The 16,652-nt window shown below is 44.6% G+C and overlaps 13 protein-coding genes across 13 annotated transcripts, besides 25 other annotated features; 1 reads left to right on the top strand and 12 right to left on the bottom strand. All coding sequences in view use genetic code 2, as the record gives it.

Annotated features, from left to right (window-relative positions):
• Positions 1 to 70, top strand: a tRNA (tRNA-Pro).
• Positions 70 to 141, bottom strand: a tRNA (tRNA-Thr).
• CYTB (cytochrome b) lies at positions 142 to 1,282 on the bottom strand. Its single transcript has one exon. A coding segment is annotated over exon 1 (1,141 nt).
• Positions 1,283 to 1,354: 72 nt separating this feature from the next.
• On the top strand, positions 1,355 to 1,876 carry ND6 (NADH dehydrogenase subunit 6). The gene has a single exon. It carries the CDS (start codon positions 1,355 to 1,357, stop codon positions 1,874 to 1,876), a length of 522 nt encoding a protein of 173 aa, YP_961380.1.
• Positions 1,873 to 3,711, bottom strand: ND5 (NADH dehydrogenase subunit 5). Its single transcript has one exon. It carries the CDS (start codon positions 3,709 to 3,711, stop codon positions 1,873 to 1,875), a length of 1,839 nt encoding a protein of 612 aa, YP_961379.1.
• Positions 3,712 to 3,784, bottom strand: a tRNA (tRNA-Leu).
• Position 3,785: 1 nt separating this feature from the next.
• Positions 3,786 to 3,854, bottom strand: a tRNA (tRNA-Ser).
• Positions 3,855 to 3,923, bottom strand: a tRNA (tRNA-His).
• On the bottom strand, positions 3,924 to 5,304 carry ND4 (NADH dehydrogenase subunit 4). The gene has a single exon. A coding segment is annotated over exon 1 (1,381 nt).
• ND4L (NADH dehydrogenase subunit 4L) lies at positions 5,298 to 5,594 on the bottom strand. The gene has a single exon. The coding sequence runs from the start codon at positions 5,592 to 5,594 to the stop codon at positions 5,298 to 5,300; it is 297 nt and encodes a 98-aa protein (YP_961377.1).
• Positions 5,595 to 5,663, bottom strand: a tRNA (tRNA-Arg).
• ND3 (NADH dehydrogenase subunit 3) lies at positions 5,663 to 6,013 on the bottom strand. Its single transcript has one exon. The coding sequence runs from the start codon at positions 6,011 to 6,013 to the stop codon at positions 5,663 to 5,665; it is 351 nt and encodes a 116-aa protein (YP_961376.1).
• Positions 6,014 to 6,083, bottom strand: a tRNA (tRNA-Gly).
• COX3 (cytochrome c oxidase subunit III) lies at positions 6,083 to 6,868 on the bottom strand. Its single transcript has one exon. It carries the CDS (start codon positions 6,866 to 6,868, stop codon positions 6,083 to 6,085), a length of 786 nt encoding a protein of 261 aa, YP_961375.1.
• On the bottom strand, positions 6,868 to 7,551 carry ATP6 (ATP synthase F0 subunit 6). The gene has a single exon. It carries the CDS (start codon positions 7,549 to 7,551, stop codon positions 6,868 to 6,870), a length of 684 nt encoding a protein of 227 aa, YP_961374.1.
• Positions 7,542 to 7,709, bottom strand: ATP8 (ATP synthase F0 subunit 8). Its single transcript has one exon. It carries the CDS (start codon positions 7,707 to 7,709, stop codon positions 7,542 to 7,544), a length of 168 nt encoding a protein of 55 aa, YP_961373.1.
• Position 7,710: 1 nt separating this feature from the next.
• Positions 7,711 to 7,784, bottom strand: a tRNA (tRNA-Lys).
• COX2 (cytochrome c oxidase subunit II) lies at positions 7,785 to 8,475 on the bottom strand. Its single transcript has one exon. A coding segment is annotated over exon 1 (691 nt).
• A 24-nt stretch (positions 8,476 to 8,499) lies between these two features.
• Positions 8,500 to 8,563, bottom strand: a tRNA (tRNA-Asp).
• Positions 8,564 to 8,566: 3 nt separating this feature from the next.
• Positions 8,567 to 8,637, top strand: a tRNA (tRNA-Ser).
• On the bottom strand, positions 8,638 to 10,188 carry COX1 (cytochrome c oxidase subunit I). The gene has a single exon. The coding sequence runs from the start codon at positions 10,186 to 10,188 to the stop codon at positions 8,638 to 8,640; it is 1,551 nt and encodes a 516-aa protein (YP_961371.1).
• Position 10,189: 1 nt separating this feature from the next.
• Positions 10,190 to 10,260, top strand: a tRNA (tRNA-Tyr).
• Positions 10,261 to 10,327, top strand: a tRNA (tRNA-Cys).
• Positions 10,328 to 10,360: an origin of replication (OriL).
• Positions 10,361 to 10,433, top strand: a tRNA (tRNA-Asn).
• Position 10,434: 1 nt separating this feature from the next.
• Positions 10,435 to 10,504, top strand: a tRNA (tRNA-Ala).
• Position 10,505: 1 nt separating this feature from the next.
• Positions 10,506 to 10,575, bottom strand: a tRNA (tRNA-Trp).
• A 2-nt stretch (positions 10,576 to 10,577) lies between these two features.
• ND2 (NADH dehydrogenase subunit 2) lies at positions 10,578 to 11,627 on the bottom strand. The gene has a single exon. It carries the CDS (start codon positions 11,625 to 11,627, stop codon positions 10,578 to 10,580), a length of 1,050 nt encoding a protein of 349 aa, YP_961370.1.
• Positions 11,628 to 11,696, bottom strand: a tRNA (tRNA-Met).
• Positions 11,696 to 11,766, top strand: a tRNA (tRNA-Gln).
• Positions 11,764 to 11,835, bottom strand: a tRNA (tRNA-Ile).
• A 4-nt stretch (positions 11,836 to 11,839) lies between these two features.
• ND1 (NADH dehydrogenase subunit 1) lies at positions 11,840 to 12,814 on the bottom strand. Its single transcript has one exon. It carries the CDS (start codon positions 12,812 to 12,814, stop codon positions 11,840 to 11,842), a length of 975 nt encoding a protein of 324 aa, YP_961369.1.
• Positions 12,815 to 12,889, bottom strand: a tRNA (tRNA-Leu).
• Positions 12,890 to 14,568, bottom strand: an rRNA (l-rRNA).
• Positions 14,569 to 14,640, bottom strand: a tRNA (tRNA-Val).
• Positions 14,641 to 15,586, bottom strand: an rRNA (s-rRNA).
• Positions 15,587 to 15,654, bottom strand: a tRNA (tRNA-Phe).
• Positions 15,655 to 16,652: a D loop (control region).

The following is a 16,652-nucleotide window of genomic DNA, read 5'->3' as shown; positions in this document are numbered from 1 at the left end:
CAGAGAGTAGTTTAATTTAGAATCTTAGCTTTGGGAGTTAAGGGTGGGAGTTAAAATCTCCTCTCTCTGAGCACTAGGGAGGGTTTTAACCTCCGACTTCCGGATTACAAGACCGGCGCTCTGGCGCTGAGCTACTAGGGCAGGCTCATTGGAGGGCTTTATTTTCGGCCCAGCCAGCTAAGGGGGAGAGAACTAGGAAGATGGTGAAGTAGATCACAGAGGCAATTTGGCCGATGATAATGAATGGGTGTTCTACGGGTATGCCTCCGATTCAGGTGAGGATAAGTATATCTGCTACTAAGGCTCAGAATAAGAATTGGGTCAGTGGTCGAAAGGTTAGTCCCCGTTGTTTGGAAGTGTGCAAGATAGGAACAACTATAAGAACAAGGATTGAAAATAAAAGGGCGAGTACCCCTCCTAGCTTGTTGGGGATAGATCGTAGGATTGCGTAAGCGAATAGGAAATATCATTCGGGTTTGATGTGGGGCGGGGTAACTAGAGGGTTGGCGGGTGTAAAATTGTCGGGGTCTCCTAGGAGATTTGGTGCAAAAAGGGCTAAGGATGTTAGACAGAGAAGTATAGCTGCGAATCCTAGGAGATCTTTGTAGGAGAAGTAAGGGTGGAACGAGATTTTATCAGCATCGGAGTTAATTCCTGCTGGGTTATTTGACCCTGTTTCATGAAGAAATAGAAGGTGGAGGATTGCAGCAGCTGTAATGACGAAAGGGAATAAGAAGTGAAAGGCGAAAAATCGTGTCAGAGTGGCGTTGTCGACAGAGAACCCGCCTCAGATTCATTGTACAAGGGCGTTTCCAACGTATGGGACAGCGGAGAGGAGGTTTGTAATGACAGTGGCTCCTCAGAAGGATATTTGTCCTCATGGAAGGACGTAACCTACGAATGCAGTCATTATAGTGAGAAGTAAAAGTACAACTCCGATATTTCAGGTTTCTTTGTAAAGGTATGAGCCATAATAAAGTCCCCGGGCGATATGTATATAAATACAAATAAAAAAGAAAGATGCTCCGTTGGCATGGATGTTTCGAATAAGTCAGCCGTAACTAACATCTCGGCAGATGTGGCAGACAGAGGAAAAAGCTGTTGAAATATCTGAGGTGTAGTGCATGGCTAAGAAGAGTCCGGTAAGAATTTGGGTGGCTAGACATAGGCCTAAAAGTGAGCCAAAGTTTCATCAGACGGAGATGTTGGATGGTGTTGGTAGATCGACTAGTGCGTCATTAGCGATTTTTAGGAGTGGGTGGGTTTTTCGGAGGTTGGCCATTAGGTTCTTGTAGTTGAATAACAACGGTGGTTTTTCAAGTCATTAGTTTCGGTTAGAGTCCGAGCAGGAATTATGACTTATCTTGTGTCTTTATTTCTTTTAGGGCTGGTTTTAGGGCTTGTAGCTGTTGCATCTAATCCTGCACCTTATTTTGCTGCTTTAGGTTTAGTTGTAGCAGCGGGTGTGGGTTGTGGTGTTTTGGTGGGTCATGGGGGGTCTTTCTTGTCTTTGGTACTGTTTTTGATTTACTTGGGGGGAATACTTGTGGTATTTGCTTATTCAGCGGCTTTGGCTGCTGAGCCTTTTCCAGAGTCTTGAGGGGATCGTTCGGTTTTAGGGTATGTGATGGTATATACGGTTGGGGTGGTGTTGGTGGCAGGCTTATTTTGGGGTGGGTGGTATGAAACTTCTTGAGTGGCGGTGGATGAGTTTAAGGAGTTTTCTGTTTTGCGTGGGGATACGAGTGGGGTGGGATTGATGTATTCCTATGGAGGGGGGATGCTAATCGTCTGTGCGTGGGTACTTCTATTAACGCTTTTTGTGGTATTGGAACTAACACGTGGGTTAGGTCGAGGGGCGCTTCGAGCAGTTTAGGTCAATGTTAGTAGGACAGCTAGGGTTGTTGAAAGGAAAAATAGGGTGAGGTATGTTTTAATTATGCCTTGTTGAATATTACTTGTTGTAGTGACTATGGGCAAGTGAGTAGAAATAACTCCTTTTGGACCTACTTTTTCAAATCATGTCTGATCTACCATTTGGCTAGCAATGGCTTGTCCTAAAGTTAAGTTTAGTTTTGGGGCCAGTCGGTGAATGATGGCGGGGAAGAACCCTAATATGTTGGAGAAGTTGTGTGTAATGAGGTTGGGTGTGGTTTTAAATTGTTTGCTAGTTAGTGATGCAAGTTCTAATGCAATGATAAGCCCCAGGATGGTAACTAGTAGGGCGGCTAATTTCAAGTGGGTGGGCATAGTTATTACGGGTGTATTAGAGGGGAGGAAGTTCGAGGTAATCAGAAGTCCTGCAACGATACTTCCTCAGGCTAGTCGTTTAATTGGGTTAATTACGGATGAATTGTTTTCATTAATAGGGGTTATGGGTGTAAAGCGGGGGTGTCCTATAGAGACGAAAAAGATAACTCGGAGGCTATAAATGGCAGTGAATGAGGTGGCTAGTAAGGTAAGAGTAAGGGCTCAGGCGTTGAGGTGGGAGGTGTTTAAAGCTTCAATAATAGCATCTTTGGAGAAGAACCCTGCTAAAAATGGGGTGCCGGTAAGTGCTAGGCTCCCGATTGTGAGACAAGAGGAAGTAAATGGAGTGAGGTTGTGTATACCTCCTATTTTTCGGATATCTTGTTCGTCATTTAAACTGTGGATAATTGAGCCTGAGCATAGGAAAAGTATAGCTTTAAAGAATGCGTGAGTGCAGATGTGAAGAAAAGCTAGTTGTGGTTGATTAAGTCCGATGGTAACTATTATAAGTCCTAGTTGGCTGGATGTAGAGAATGCAACAATTTTTTTGATGTCATTTTGTGTTAGGGCGCAGGTAGCGGTGAAGAGGGTGGTTAGGGCTCCTAAACATAAGCAAGTGGTTAGGGCTGTTTGGTTATTTTCTATTAGAGGGTGGAGTCGAATTAACAGGAAGATGCCCGCCACTACTATGGTGCTGGAGTGTAGTAGGGCAGATACCGGCGTAGGACCTTCTATCGCGGAAGGAAGTCACGGGTGAAGTCCAAATTGCGCTGATTTGCCGGTGGCGGCTAGAATGAGGCCCATAAGAGGGAGTGTGAGGTCTAGTTCTTTTGAAGAAGCAAATATTTGTTGAATTTCTCAGGAGTTTAGGTTTGTTGCGAACCAGGCTATACTTAGGATAAGTCCAATGTCTCCTACTCGGTTATAGATTACGGCTTGTATAGCAGCTGTGTTAGCGTCAGCCCGGCCGTGTCATCATCCGATGAGAAGGAATGATATAATCCCTACTCCTTCTCAGCCGATAAATAGTTGGAATATATTGTTGGCGGTTACTAAAATAACTATGGCAATCAGGAATAGGAGGAGGTATTTAAAGAACCGGTTTATGTTGGGGTCGGCATGTATATATCAGGATGCGAATTCTAGAATAGATCATGTTACGTACAGGGCAATTGGGGTAAAAATAATGGAGTAGTGGTCAAATTTAAAGCTGAGATTGATGTCAAAGGTTGTGGTGTTTATTCATTGTCAGTTAGTGACGATAGTTTCGGTTCCTTGGTCTAGGAAGATAAAAAGGGGGAGTAGGCTTACTAGGAAGGCCATCTTGATAGCGGTTTTTACGTGAGTAAGGGCTCAGTTTTCGTGCTGAAGGGTCGGGGTGAGGGTGGTGATAAGAGGATAAATTAGAAGTGCGAAGATTATTAAAAGGGATGAGCTTAAGATGAGTGTAGTCGGGTGCATAGCTGCTACTTGGATTTGCACCAAGAGTTTTTGGTTCCTAAGACCAATGGATGAGCTGTTATCCTTTAGAAGCACGAGTGAACCACAGAATTTAACTGAGGGGACAGAAGATTAGCAGTCTCTATTATCAACAGATTTCTCTCGGTGGATAAGAGGATTTTAACCTCTATTTTTAGAATCACAATCTAATGTCTTGGTTAAACTATATCTACAGAAACATCAACCTCATATGAGTTCAGGTTTTAGGATTAGTAGTACAATTGGGATGAGGTGCAATATAATGAGTAGGTGTTCTCGGGTGTGGGTGGGTTCTAGAGCAATAATATGGGAAGGCAGGGGCCCCCGTTGGGTTATTAAGAATAAATAGAGGGAGTAGCTTGCTGTAATTAATGTGCCCAGTCCTGTAAGGATTAGGGTTCAGTATGATCAGTTAAATATAGAAGTGATGATTATTAATTCTCCTATTAGGTTTGGGAGAGGGGGAAGGGCCAGATTGGCCAAACTAGCTATAAATCATCAAGTGGTTATAAGGGGTAAAATCATTTGCATTCCTCGAGCTAGTAGTATGGTTCGGCTATGTGTGCGTTCGTAACTAGTATTGGCTAAGCAGAATAGTGCCGAGGAGGCTAGGCCGTGTGCGATTATAAGAATAATTGCACCGGAAAATCCTCAGGGTGTTTGAATTAAAATACCCCCTGCGACTAGTCCTATATGGCCTACTGAAGAATATGCGATTAGTGACTTCAGGTCTGTTTGACGTAGGCAAATAGATCCGGTCATAATGATACCTCATAGGGCTAAGACAATAAAGGGGTAGGCTAGTTCTTTGGTTAGGGGGTCTAACACAACTATTATGCGTATTATACCGTATCCTCCTAGCTTGAGGAGAACAGCTGCTAGAATTATGGATCCGGCGATTGGAGCCTCTACGTGGGCTTTTGGGAGTCAGAGGTGTACACCGTAGAGTGGTATTTTTACAAGGAAAGCTAAAAGGCAGGCAGCTCATCATAGTTTATCTCCTCATGTTAAAAGGTGCATGGGTTGTATATATTGTAGGGTAAACATAGATAGGGTTCCACTGTCATTTTGTATAAGAAGCAGGGCTACGAGGAGGGGTAGGGAACCAGCTAAGGTATAAAATAAGAAGTAGGTACCGGCATTGAGACGTTCTGTTTGATTTCCCCATCGGGTAATAATGATGAGGGTTGGGAGTAGTGTGGCTTCAAATATGATGTAAAATATAATAATTTCTGTGGCCCCGAATGCTAAGACTAGAAATGTTTGAAGGGAAACTAGGAGGGAAATGTAGGCCCGTTGGCGATTTAGTGGTTCAGGGGAGAGATGATTTTGGCTAGCGAGGATTATAAGGGGAAGTAGTCAGCAGGTTAATACTAGTAGAGGTGTTGACAAAGGGTCAGTTGCTAAATAGAGGTTAGAGGAGGACCATCCGGTTTCTGATGATCATTTAAGTCAGGATAAACTTGCTAGGGCAATAATTAAACTTTGGGCAATTGATGTAGTTCATAATCATTTTGCGGGGCTAAGTCAGATTGTTGGAAAAAGCATAAGTGTGGGGATTAGGATTTTTAACATTGGAGAAGGTTTAAGCTTTGGAGGTGGTCAGTGCCATGTGTCCGTGCGGTTGCTACTAGTAGGGCTAAACCTGCGCTTGCTTCACAGGCTGAAAATGCCAGGAGAAGTATAGGAGCTACTGAATAGCCGGTTGCTTCCATTTGAAGGGCTCATAGGGAGAGGGCAATAAATAGAGAGAGTATTATTCCTTCTAGGCATAGAAGGGCTGAAAGAAGATGGGTGCGGTGAAACGCGAGTCCTATAAGCCCTAGAATAAAGGCTGAAGTAAAGCTGAAATGTACTGGTGTCATAAGGCGGTCATGGACTTAAACCATGGTCTTTTGAGCCGAAATCAAGGGTCTTGTTTTGGACTAACTGCCTATTCGGCTCATTCTAAGCCTCCTTGGGTTCATTCATAGATTAAGCCTAGAGTAAGGAGGGCAAGTACAGCAGTGGATCAGACGAGTGTTAGGGCGGGGGTGTTGAGTTGATCTCCTCAAGGCAGGGGTAGAAGGAGGGCGATTTCCAAGTCAAATAGAAGGAACAGGATGGCGATTAGGAAGAAGCGTAAGGAGAAGGGTAGACGGGCGGATCCTAAAGGGTCAAATCCACATTCGTAGGGGGACAATTTCTCTGCGTCTGGAGAAATTTGTGGTAATCAGAAAGAAATAGTGGCTAGTACTGCAGATAGTGTGATGGTAATAGTGATAATTGTTGTAATTAAGTTCATTATCTTTCCTTGGACTTTAACCAAGACCGGGTGATTGGAAGTCACTTATACTTATTAGTACTAGAAAGATTATGAGCCTCATCAGTAAATAGAGACGTATAGGAAGAGCCATACAACGTCTACAAAGTGTCAATATCAAGCAGCAGCTTCAAAGCCAAAGTGATGTTCAGATGTAAAGTGATATTGAACTTGTCGTAGAAGGCAAACGGCTAAAAAGGTAGAGCCGATAATTACATGTAGGCCATGGAATCCTGTAGCGACAAAGAAAGTAGAGCCGTATACGCCATCAGCGATTGTAAATGGGGCTTCGTAGTATTCTATACCTTGTAGGAAAGTGAAGTAAAATCCTAGTAAAATAGTAAGAGTAAGAGCTTGAATGGTTTGTTTTCGTTCACCTTCTATGATGCTATGATGGGCTCATGTAACGGTAACACCAGATGCTAGAAGGACTGCAGTATTAAGAAGGGGCACCTCAAAGGGGTCAAGAGTTGTAATACCTGTGGGGGGTCAGCAACCCCCTAATTCAGGTGTGGGGGCAAGGCTAGCGTGATAGAAGGCTCAGAAGAAACCCAGGAAAAAGAATACTTCGGAGGTAATAAACAAGATTATACCATATCGTAATCCTTTTTGGACTGGGGGTGTGTGATGTCCTTGAAAGGTGCCCTCTCGAATAATATCTCGTCATCATTGATACATGGTGAGAAGTAATAGAACATTACCCAGGGTAAGTAGTGTGAGTGAGTGGAAATGGAATCAGACTGCAGTGCCTGATGTAAGTAAAAGGGCGGCGATTGCGCCGGTTAGAGGTCAGGGGCTTGGGTCAACCATATGGTATGCGTGTGCTTGGTGTGCCATTAAACGTTTTCTTGTAGGTAGAGGCTTAGGAGTAAAACAAAAACGTATGCTTGAATTATGGCTACAGCAATTTCAAGAAGGGTAAGTAGAAATAGAACAATAGAAGTTAAGATTGCCACTGTGGGTATTAGAGGTAAGAGAACAAAGGCTGCTGTAGCAATTAGTTGGATGAGAAGGTGGCCTGCTGTGAGATTGGCTGTAAGTCGTACGCCAAGGGCGAGGGGGCGAATAAAAAGGCTAATTGTTTCGATAATGATCAGTACAGGGATTAGTGGGACGGGGGTCCCTTCGGGTAAAAGATGGCCGAGGGCGGCAGTGGGTTGATTTCGTATGCCGATAATTACTGTGGCGAGCCATAACGGGACTGCAAGGCCTATATTTAGGGAGAGTTGCGTGGTGGGGGTAAATGTATAAGGGAGTAGGCCTAGTATATTTAGGGTAATAAGAAACAGTATTAGGGAGGTTAATAGAGCCGCTCATTTGTGACCCCCTAAATTTAGTGGTAAAAGGAGTTGTTGGGTAAATCGGTTGATGAATCATCCTTGCAGTGTAATTAGGCGGTTGTTTAATCATCGGGCAGAGGGTGTAGGGAAAAGAATTCATGGGAGGGTTAATGCTACAGCGATAAGTGGAATACCTAGGTATGTGGGGCTCATAAATTGGTCGAAGAAGCTTAATGTCATGGTCAGTTTCAGGGCTCAGGTTTAGCTTTCTCAGTGCTTTGTGAGGTAGGCTCATTTGTGAAGGTGTGGCCGAGGACTTTTGGGGGAATAACAGTTAGGAAAACCAGTCATGAGAATACTAAAATAGCAAATCAGGGGGCGGGGTTGAGTTGGGGCATGTCACTAGGGGTGGTTGGGGGCCACCAATCTTTAGCTTAAAAGGCTAACGCTATTCCCGATTTAGCTTCTTAGTGAGGCATCTTCAAGTATTATAGTGGATCATTTCTCGAAGTGTTCTAGGGGTACGGCTTCAACAACGATGGGTATGAAGCTATGGTTAGCCCCGCAGATTTCAGAACATTGTCCGTAGAATACTCCAGGTCGAGAGGCAATAAAGGCTGTTTGGTTTAATCGTCCTGGGACTGCATCTATTTTTACACCTAAAGAAGGAACGGCTCAGGAGTGAAGGACGTCTTCAGCTGAGACGAGAATTCGGATTGGGGATTCTACAGGGACAACTATTCGATGATCTGTTTCTAGAAGCCGGAATTGGCCGGGCACTAAGTCTTGAGTGGGAACTATGTAAGAGTCAAAGCCTAGGTCTTCGTAATCGGTGTATTCGTAGCTTCAATATCATTGGTGGCCCATTGCTTTAATAGTAAGGTGTGGGTCATTAATTTCATCTATAAGATAGAGAATTCGGAGGGAGGGGAGAGCGATAAGAATAAGGATTACTGCTGGGAGTACAGTTCAAACGATCTCGATTTCTTGAGAATCAAGGATATACTTGTTAGTAAGTTTAGTAGAGACTATTGCTACGATGATATAAAGCACTAGTGTGCTGATAAGAAGAACAATCATAAGAGCGTGGTCGTGGAAATGAAGAAGTTCTTCTATAACAGGGGAGGCCGCGTCTTGGAATCCTAGTTGTGAGGGATGTGCCATTATAGCTAAGTGCTTAAGACACGCGGGGTTTTAACCCACAATTTTGTCTTGACAAGGCAATGTAATAGACTATTTTACTAGTGTCTTATAGAAGAAAGTGGCAGAGTGGTTATGCGGTTGGCTTGAAACCAGCACATGGGGGTTCAATTCCTCCCTTTCTCGTTAGTTTGCTTGTACTTGGACAAATGCTGGCTCCTCGAATGTGTGGTAAGGTGGGGGGCATCCATGTAGTCACTCTACGTTTGTTGAAGTTAATTCGATTGATGCCACCTCCCGTTTGGCAGCAAAGGCCTCTCAAAGAATAAATAGGAATATGATTACAGCTACTAAGGAAACAAGAGATCCAATTGAGGACACAGTGTTTCATAGCGTATAGGCGTCTGGGTAGTCAGAATACCGTCGTGGTATTCCTGCAAGGCCTAGGAAATGCTGTGGGAAAAAGGTTAAATTTACACCAATAAATATAATTCCAAAATGGATTTTGGTTCATGTGCTGTGAAGGGTATATCCCGTAAATAGCGGGAATCAGTGTACAAAAGCACCCATAATGGCAAATACAGCTCCTATAGATAGAACATAGTGGAAATGAGCAACTACGTAATAAGTGTCATGTAGAACAATATCTAATGAGGAGTTAGCAAGAACAATACCTGTTAGTCCACCCACTGTAAATAGGAAAATAAATCCCAGGGCTCAAAGAAGTGGTGTTTCTCATTTGATTGAGCCCCCATGTAGTGTGGCCAGTCAGCTAAATACTTTTACTCCCGTGGGGATAGCGATAATTATGGTGGCAGATGTGAAGTAGGCACGAGTGTCCACGTCTATCCCGACAGTGAACATATGATGGGCTCAGACGATAAATCCTAACAATCCGATGGCTATTATAGCTCAGACTATTCCTATGTACCCGAAGGGTTCTTTTTTACCGGAATAGTATGCAACGATGTGTGAAATTATACCAAAACCTGGGAGGATGAGGATATAGACTTCTGGGTGTCCGAAGAATCAAAAGAGGTGTTGGTACAAAATTGGATCTCCTCCACCTGCCGGGTCAAAGAAAGTAGTGTTTAGATTACGGTCCGTGAGTAGCATAGTAATGCCTGCTGCCAGAACAGGGAGGGAAAGTAGCAGAAGTACAGCAGTAACTAGTACAGCTCAAACAAAAAGTGGAGTTTGGTATTGAGAAATAGCTGGGGGTTTTATGTTAATAATGGTCGTAATAAAATTAATGGCTCCTAAAATTGAGGAAATTCCAGCTAAGTGAAGGGAGAAAATAGTTAAATCAACAGAGGCTCCTGCGTGGGCGAGGTTTCCGGCTAGAGGGGGATAAACTGTCCATCCAGTACCAGCGCCAGCTTCAACTCCAGACGAAGATAAGAGGAGGAGAAAGGATGGGGGAAGGAGTCAGAAGCTTATGTTATTTATTCGAGGAAATGCTATGTCTGGGGCCCCGATTATTAGGGGAATTAATCAGTTTCCAAAGCCTCCAATCATAATTGGCATAACTATAAAGAAAATCATAACGAAGGCATGGGCTGTAACGATCACGTTATAGATCTGGTCATCCCCTAGGAGAGCGCCTGGCTGGCTTAGTTCTGCTCGAATTAGTAGACTTAGGGCGGTGCCTACTATCCCGGCTCAGGCACCAAATACTAAATAGAGGGTGCCAATGTCTTTGTGGTTGGTTGAGAAAAATCATCGTGTGATTGCCACAGGTAGGGTGGCTGAGAGCCTAAGCGGTGGATTGTAGCTCCATGGACAGAGGTTTAATTCCTCTCCTTATCAAGCCCTGTGGTGTACCACACGTTAGATTGCAAATCTGAAGAAGTAGGCTAATAGCCTGCCGGGGCTTTCCCTCGCCTCGCCCCCCGGTGGCGGGGGAAAGTAGATGGATGCTCGCTGGATAGAGCGCTTAGCTGTTAACTAAGAGTTTGTAGGATCGAGGCCTTCCCACCTAGAAAGGCTTTAGCTTAATTAAAGTGTCTGGGTTGCATTCAGAAGATGTGGGATAAAGTCCTGCAAGTCTTAACAAGGGCTGGGAGATTTTCACTCCCGCTTAGAGCTTTGAAGGCTCTTGGTCTTAGTGCTATCCTAAGCCCTTATTACAAAGTTAATATTGCACTCACAGCTGGTGTGAGTGGAAGTAATCCTAGGGCTAAAATAGTAATAATTGAAAGGGGCAAGGTAAATATGGTAAAGTTGAGGCGTCAGGGAGCGGTGGCAGTTAGGGTATTGGGATAAATAGTGAGGGTTAAGGCGTAGCAGAGTCGTAAGTAGAAGTAAAGGCTTAAGAGGGCTGTTATAGCAGCTAGTGTGGCAATTAGTGGTAATTCTTGTTTTGTTAGTTCTTGCAAAATAAGTCATTTTGGTATGAAGCCTGAAAGAGGGGGGAGACCCCCAAGGGATAGCAATACAAGAGCGGTTAATGCGGCAAGGGTCGGGGACTTAGTTCATGAAGTTGCGAGAGCATTAATAGTTAGGGAATTATTGGTTTTTAGTGTGAGGAATGCTGAAGATGTTATGATAATATATAGGGAGAGGCTTAGGAGTGTGAGGGAGGGTGCGAATTGTAAGATTAATACTATTCACCCAAGATGTGCAATTGAAGAGTATGCTAGAATTTTACGTAGTTGGGTTTGATTGAGTCCACCTCAACCTCCCACTAGTGTAGATATAAGGCCGATTGCGATAAGTAGGGAAGAGTCGATGGATGGGGCTACTTGAATTATAAGTGCGAAAGGTGCGAGTTTTTGTCAGGTTGACAAGATTAGTCCTGTAGTGAGTTCAAGTCCTTGAAGGACTTCTGGTAATCAAAAGTGAACGGGTGCTAGTCCAAGTTTGAGGGCAAGGGCCAATATTGCTGTTGTGGTTGCTAGAGGGTGTGATAGCTGATGAATTTCTCATTCCCCTATTAGTCAGGCGTTGGTGGTGCTAGCAAAAAGGATTATTGCTGCGGCGGTTGCCTGTGTTAAAAAATATTTGGTTGTTGCTTCAATTGCTCGGGGGTGGTGTTGTTGTGCTATAATTGGAATAATAGCGAGGGTATTGATTTCTAGGCCTATTCATGCGAGTAGTCAGTGGGAGCTGGCAAAGGTGAGGACTGTACCTAGCCCTAAACTAGAGATTAAGATGGTGAGTACGTAGGGATTCATTAGTAAGGGAAGGATTTTAACCAACATATTCGGGGTATGGGCCCGAAAGCTTAATTAGCTGACCTTACTAGAAAGTGGTGTAGTGGAAGCACCAAGAGTTTTGATCTCTTGAGGATGGGTTCGAGTCCCTTCTCTCTAGAATTGAGGGGACTTGAACCCCTATCAGCCACGCTATCAAGGTGGTCCTTAAGCATTCAGGCACAATTCCTGGGCTAAAGCTGAGGGGGGAGGCCTGCCAGTGCGATGGGAAGTGCTAAATGTCATAGTACAAGGGCCAGAGTTAGCGGTAGGAAGCTTTTCCATACTAAATGTATAAGTTGATCGTATCGAAATCGTGGGTAGGATGCTCGTACTCATAAAAATACAACGGAGAGAAGGGCAGCTTTCGTTATTAGGTTTAGGGCAGTTAATTCTGGGAAGGCGGGGATGTGGGATGCGCCTAGAAATAGAATGGCTGAAAGTGTATTTATTAGAAGGATATTAGCATATTCGGCTAGGAAAAATAGGGCAAAGGGTCCTCCAGCATATTCTACATTGAATCCCGAGACTAATTCTGATTCTCCTTCTGTAAGGTCAAAGGGTGCACGGTTTGTTTCGGCGAGGGTAGAAATGTATCATATGGCGGCAAGTGGTCAAGCTGGTACTAGTAGTCAGATACTTTCTTGGGCTACGTTGAAGGTTTGAAGAGTAAATCCGCCGGTGATGATAATTACGCTAAGTAGGATTAAGCCCAGGCTGACTTCGTAGGAAATGGTTTGCGCTACTGCTCGGAGGGCTCCAATTAAAGCGTACTTGGAATTTGATGCTCAGCCTGACCCTAGAATAGAGTAGACGGCTAGGCTGGATAGTGCAAGAACGAATAGTACTCCAAGGTTAAGATCTGTAACAGGGTAAGGAATAGGTATGGGGGCTCATAGAGTAAGTGCAAGTGTAAGGGCAAGTATGGGTGTAGCGAGAAATAGAAAGGGTGAGGAAGTGGAAGGTCGAACTGGTTCTTTAATAAATAATTTTAGGCCGTCTGCGATGGGTTGCAGCAGTCCATAGGGACCTACAATGTTTGGTCCTTTACGAAGTTGTATATATCCAAGGACCTTTCGTTCGAGTAGTGTGAGGAAAGCAACTGCTAACAGAACGGGTACAATGTAGGCTAGTGGATTAACAACGTGGGTAATTAGGGTGGTGATCATAGCTAAGGAGAGGGTTTGAACCTCTGAGAAAGAGGGCTTAGGCCTCTCGCAATTACCGGGCTCTGCCACCTTAGCGCGCCGTTCTTTTAGGCAATTTGGTGTGCCCCCTTGTCTGTTTTAGTTGCCTTCATCAGGTGGGGGTGGGGCGTGCCTTAAGCATGGGCCCCTTCTTTCCGGTCCTTTCGTACTAGGAAACATCACTTCATAGATAGAAACTGACCTGGATTACTCCGGTCTGAACTCAGATCACGTAGGACTTTAATCGTTGAACAAACGAACCCTTAATAGCGGCTGCACCATTAGGATGTCCTGATCCAACATCGAGGTCGTAAACCCCCTCGTCGATAGGGACTCTGGGAGAGGATTGCGCTGTTATCCCTAGGGTAACTCGGTCCGTTGATCGGCGTTTGCCGGATCATTTTTGGTCAGATATTCTGGTGCTTAGAGCTGTAGCTCTTGGCTGTGGGGGCAGTGCCCCCAGTCCACATGGGGGCTTAATTTTCCCCCGCGGTCGCCCCAACCAAAGACATATGGGCTAGGGGTCACTGCGTTTTTACTTGTTAATTCAAGGTTGTTTGACGTGATCTGCCTGGTGTCTAAAGCTCCATAGGGTCTTCTCGTCTTATGTGCTTATGTCCGCTTCTGCACGGACAGATCAATTTCATTGACTTGGAAGAGGAGACAGCTAAGCCCTCGTGATGCCATTCATACAGGTCTTCATTTAAAAGACAAGTGATTGCGCTACCTTCGCACGGTCAAAATACCGCGGCCGTTAAACCCATAGTCACAGGGCAGGCGGGACCTCTTATGCTTTGATTTGCAAGAGGCGATGTTTTTGGTAAACAGGCGAGGCTTGTGTTTGCCGAGTTCCTTCTCTTCCTTTGGGTCTTTCCCTGGGGGCACTCCTGTGTGGGGTTAACGATTCGTTGGTGTAGGTTTTCCTCGGTGTTTATTCTGGCCTACAGTCCCCTCTTGGTTTGGGTTCGTTATTTGTCGGTGGTGGGTCCGATCCGACTTACACATGTGCTGGGAGAGAGTTGTTCTCTCTTATTACTCATTCTAGCATAATCTCTTCCATGGAGGCATGGAACGGCTTAGTACGGTTAGGGGGGTGGGATTTGTTATCAGGATAAGAGGTTTATATCTGTCTGAGCTTTAACGCTTTCTGTGCAGGTGGCTGCTCTTAGGCCCACTGTAACAGGTTACCTTATTAATTATGATCCTTAGCCGCCTGTTAAGGTTGTGTCCTTGTTCAAAGGAGCTGTACCTCCTTTGACTAACTCTCCTGGTTTCTTTGGGACAATATTAGTTTTACTTTAAGGTCCTAAGAAAGCCGGGGGGCTGAACTTCTATTCATTTCCTAAGCAACCAGCTATAACTAGGCTCGATAGGTTTATCACCTCTACTCGGGGCTCGTCCCACTCTTTTGCCACAGAGACGGGTTAGCCCTATAATAGGCTGTCCCGGAGTAGCTCGTCTAGTTTCGGGGGCCTGAACTAAAGTTCTCTTTGCTCAGGTTTGCTGGCTAAATCATGATGCAAAAGGTACGAGATTTAATCTCTGCTTTTCTAGGCTTAAATGGGTTGTTTCAATTCTCTTTCAGCTTTCCCTTGCGGTACTTTTTCTGTTGCTCAATTATTTCCTTTTCGGTCTCCCGTACTAAGGTGGAAAAATGGTTTGTTTACTTAATTCTAAGTTTTATTGGGGTATTTATGTTGTGGTGTTATACCAAGTGTGTTGGCTAGCTAGTCAGCTCAGGGTGACCCGATTTGCACGGATGTCTTCTCGGTGTAAGGGAGGTGCTTTGCTATTTTAGCTACACTCTGGTTATTCCAAGCGCACCTTCCGGTACACTTACCATGTTACGACTTGCCTCCCCTTTGTTCGGTTAACTTCTTAGTTAGAAGGATATATTGAACTTGGGGAGAGTGACGGGCGGTGTGTGCGCGCCTCAGAGCCAGTTTCAAGAGAACTCTCTGTTTTCTGTTTACTGCTAAATCCACCTTCGGACACTGATTTCACAGTGTGGTTCGTAGTGCTCTAATTTAGAGAATGTAGCCCATTTCTTCCCACCCCATGCGCTACACCTCGACCTGACGTTTTGGGTTTTGCCCATTTTGCTTACTATGGGACCTTCACAGGGTAAGCTGACGACGGTGGTATATAGGCGGGTAAAACAAGAGGTGGTGAGGTTGAACGGGGGTTATCGGTTCTAGAACAGGCTCCTCTAGGTGGGTCTGAGGCACCGCCAAGTCCTTTGGGTTTTAAGCTGGCGCTTGTAGTTCCCTGGCGGATATCAATTGTATATTTCTATCAAGGTTTACGGCTAGGCATAGTGGGGTATCTAATCCCAGTTTGTTTCTTAGCTGTCGTGGGGTCAGGCATAATTAAAGCTGCTTTCGCAGTAGGTCTTCGTGCTTCCAGGTGCGTATGACGGCTGAGGGAGTGTTCGGCTTTATCAAGTATCTTCCATAACCACTCTTTACGCCGGTAGTTATCAACTAGGGCCTCTCGTATAACCGCGGTGGCTGGCACGAGTTTTACCGGCCCTCTTAACCTTAACTAAGTCAAGCTTTCGCTTATGGCTTAATATTTATCACTGCTGAGTTTCCTTGGGGGTGTGGCTTAGCAAGGCGTCGTGGGCTGCCTGGGCGTGCCTGATACCGGCTCCTCGTCCCCGGGCAGGGGATTAAGGGCATCCTCACAGGAATGCGGAGACTTGCATGTGTAAGTTTAGTTAGAGCTGATAGTAAAGTCAGGACCAAGCCTTTGTGCTCGTGGGACTTTCTAGGGTCCGTCTTAACAGCTTCAGTGTTATGCTTTAGTTAAGCTACGCCAGCAGCGGGTTGTGCGGGAAATGGCATTTATGATAGCGTTGTCGGTGCCAGGTGCTGTTAAATGGATCGAAAAGTTTATTAATGTATACTTTAATTATGAAAGTGTACGTATTACAGCGCTGTCGGTGCCAAATGCAATAAAGTACATCAAAAGTTTATTAATGTATATAAAATTATTACGCTGATTTGAGACTTCCTGGTTTAGGGGTTTAACAGGAACATAAGGATCTTTCAGCTTTAGGGGGGTAGGGGGGTTTACCGCGCAAAAGCCGGGGAGTTCTTATATCTGTGAAGGAGATAACTGCCCTTATGCACTTGATATCCAAGTATGCGATTCTTTATAGAATATCATTCCACCATGATACATGGGTCCTCTGGGGTCCAAGATCTAGTTCGACCTTGTTAGACTTCTTTGCTTGCACTTGTATATGCAAGCTGAAAGGAAAAAAAAAAAAGGAGAACCCTATGCATATAAGAGAACGCCCGGCTTGGTGGGTAACGAGTCGTAAGATTGACACCATTAACCAGATGCGTTACATTCGGCTTTCAGGGGCTGGTTTCTTAAGGATAGGCCTTGACTTAGGAACCAAATGCCAGGAATAGTTCACGAAATGCGACTCAATACGATATCTGCCCCTGACCATCAATAAGAGTATGCCTACCGATAAATCGTTGGTCGGTTCTTACTACATTAAGTAGCACCGATGCTGAAAGTTGGTGGGTAAAGACGGAGCCCGTGTTAGCTGGAGGTTAGTTGATGTAGCAATTAATCAGTTTAAAACAACTTAGTTGGTTATTATCACGTGTTTTGCTTAATGTAAACCTTGGAGTTGTGCTGATGTATGAGGGGTTAAAATCACCGTATGTTGATAATACATATAATGTACTACCCGTGAGGTGTTATATATGAGTAAATACACAATATGTAATATTATACATAGGTGTAGTATAACATTGGGTTTACAGGTTATAACATTTACAAATGTACATGTTTACGCCGT

Source organism: Oncorhynchus masou, mitochondrion (genome assembly GCF_036934945.1).
Source record: "Oncorhynchus masou masou mitochondrion, complete genome".
In the NCBI taxonomy this organism is placed as follows: Eukaryota; Metazoa; Chordata; class Actinopteri; order Salmoniformes; family Salmonidae; genus Oncorhynchus; species Oncorhynchus masou.
Note: the sequence above shows the minus strand (reverse complement) of the source record. Positions and strands in the feature narration are given on the sequence as shown.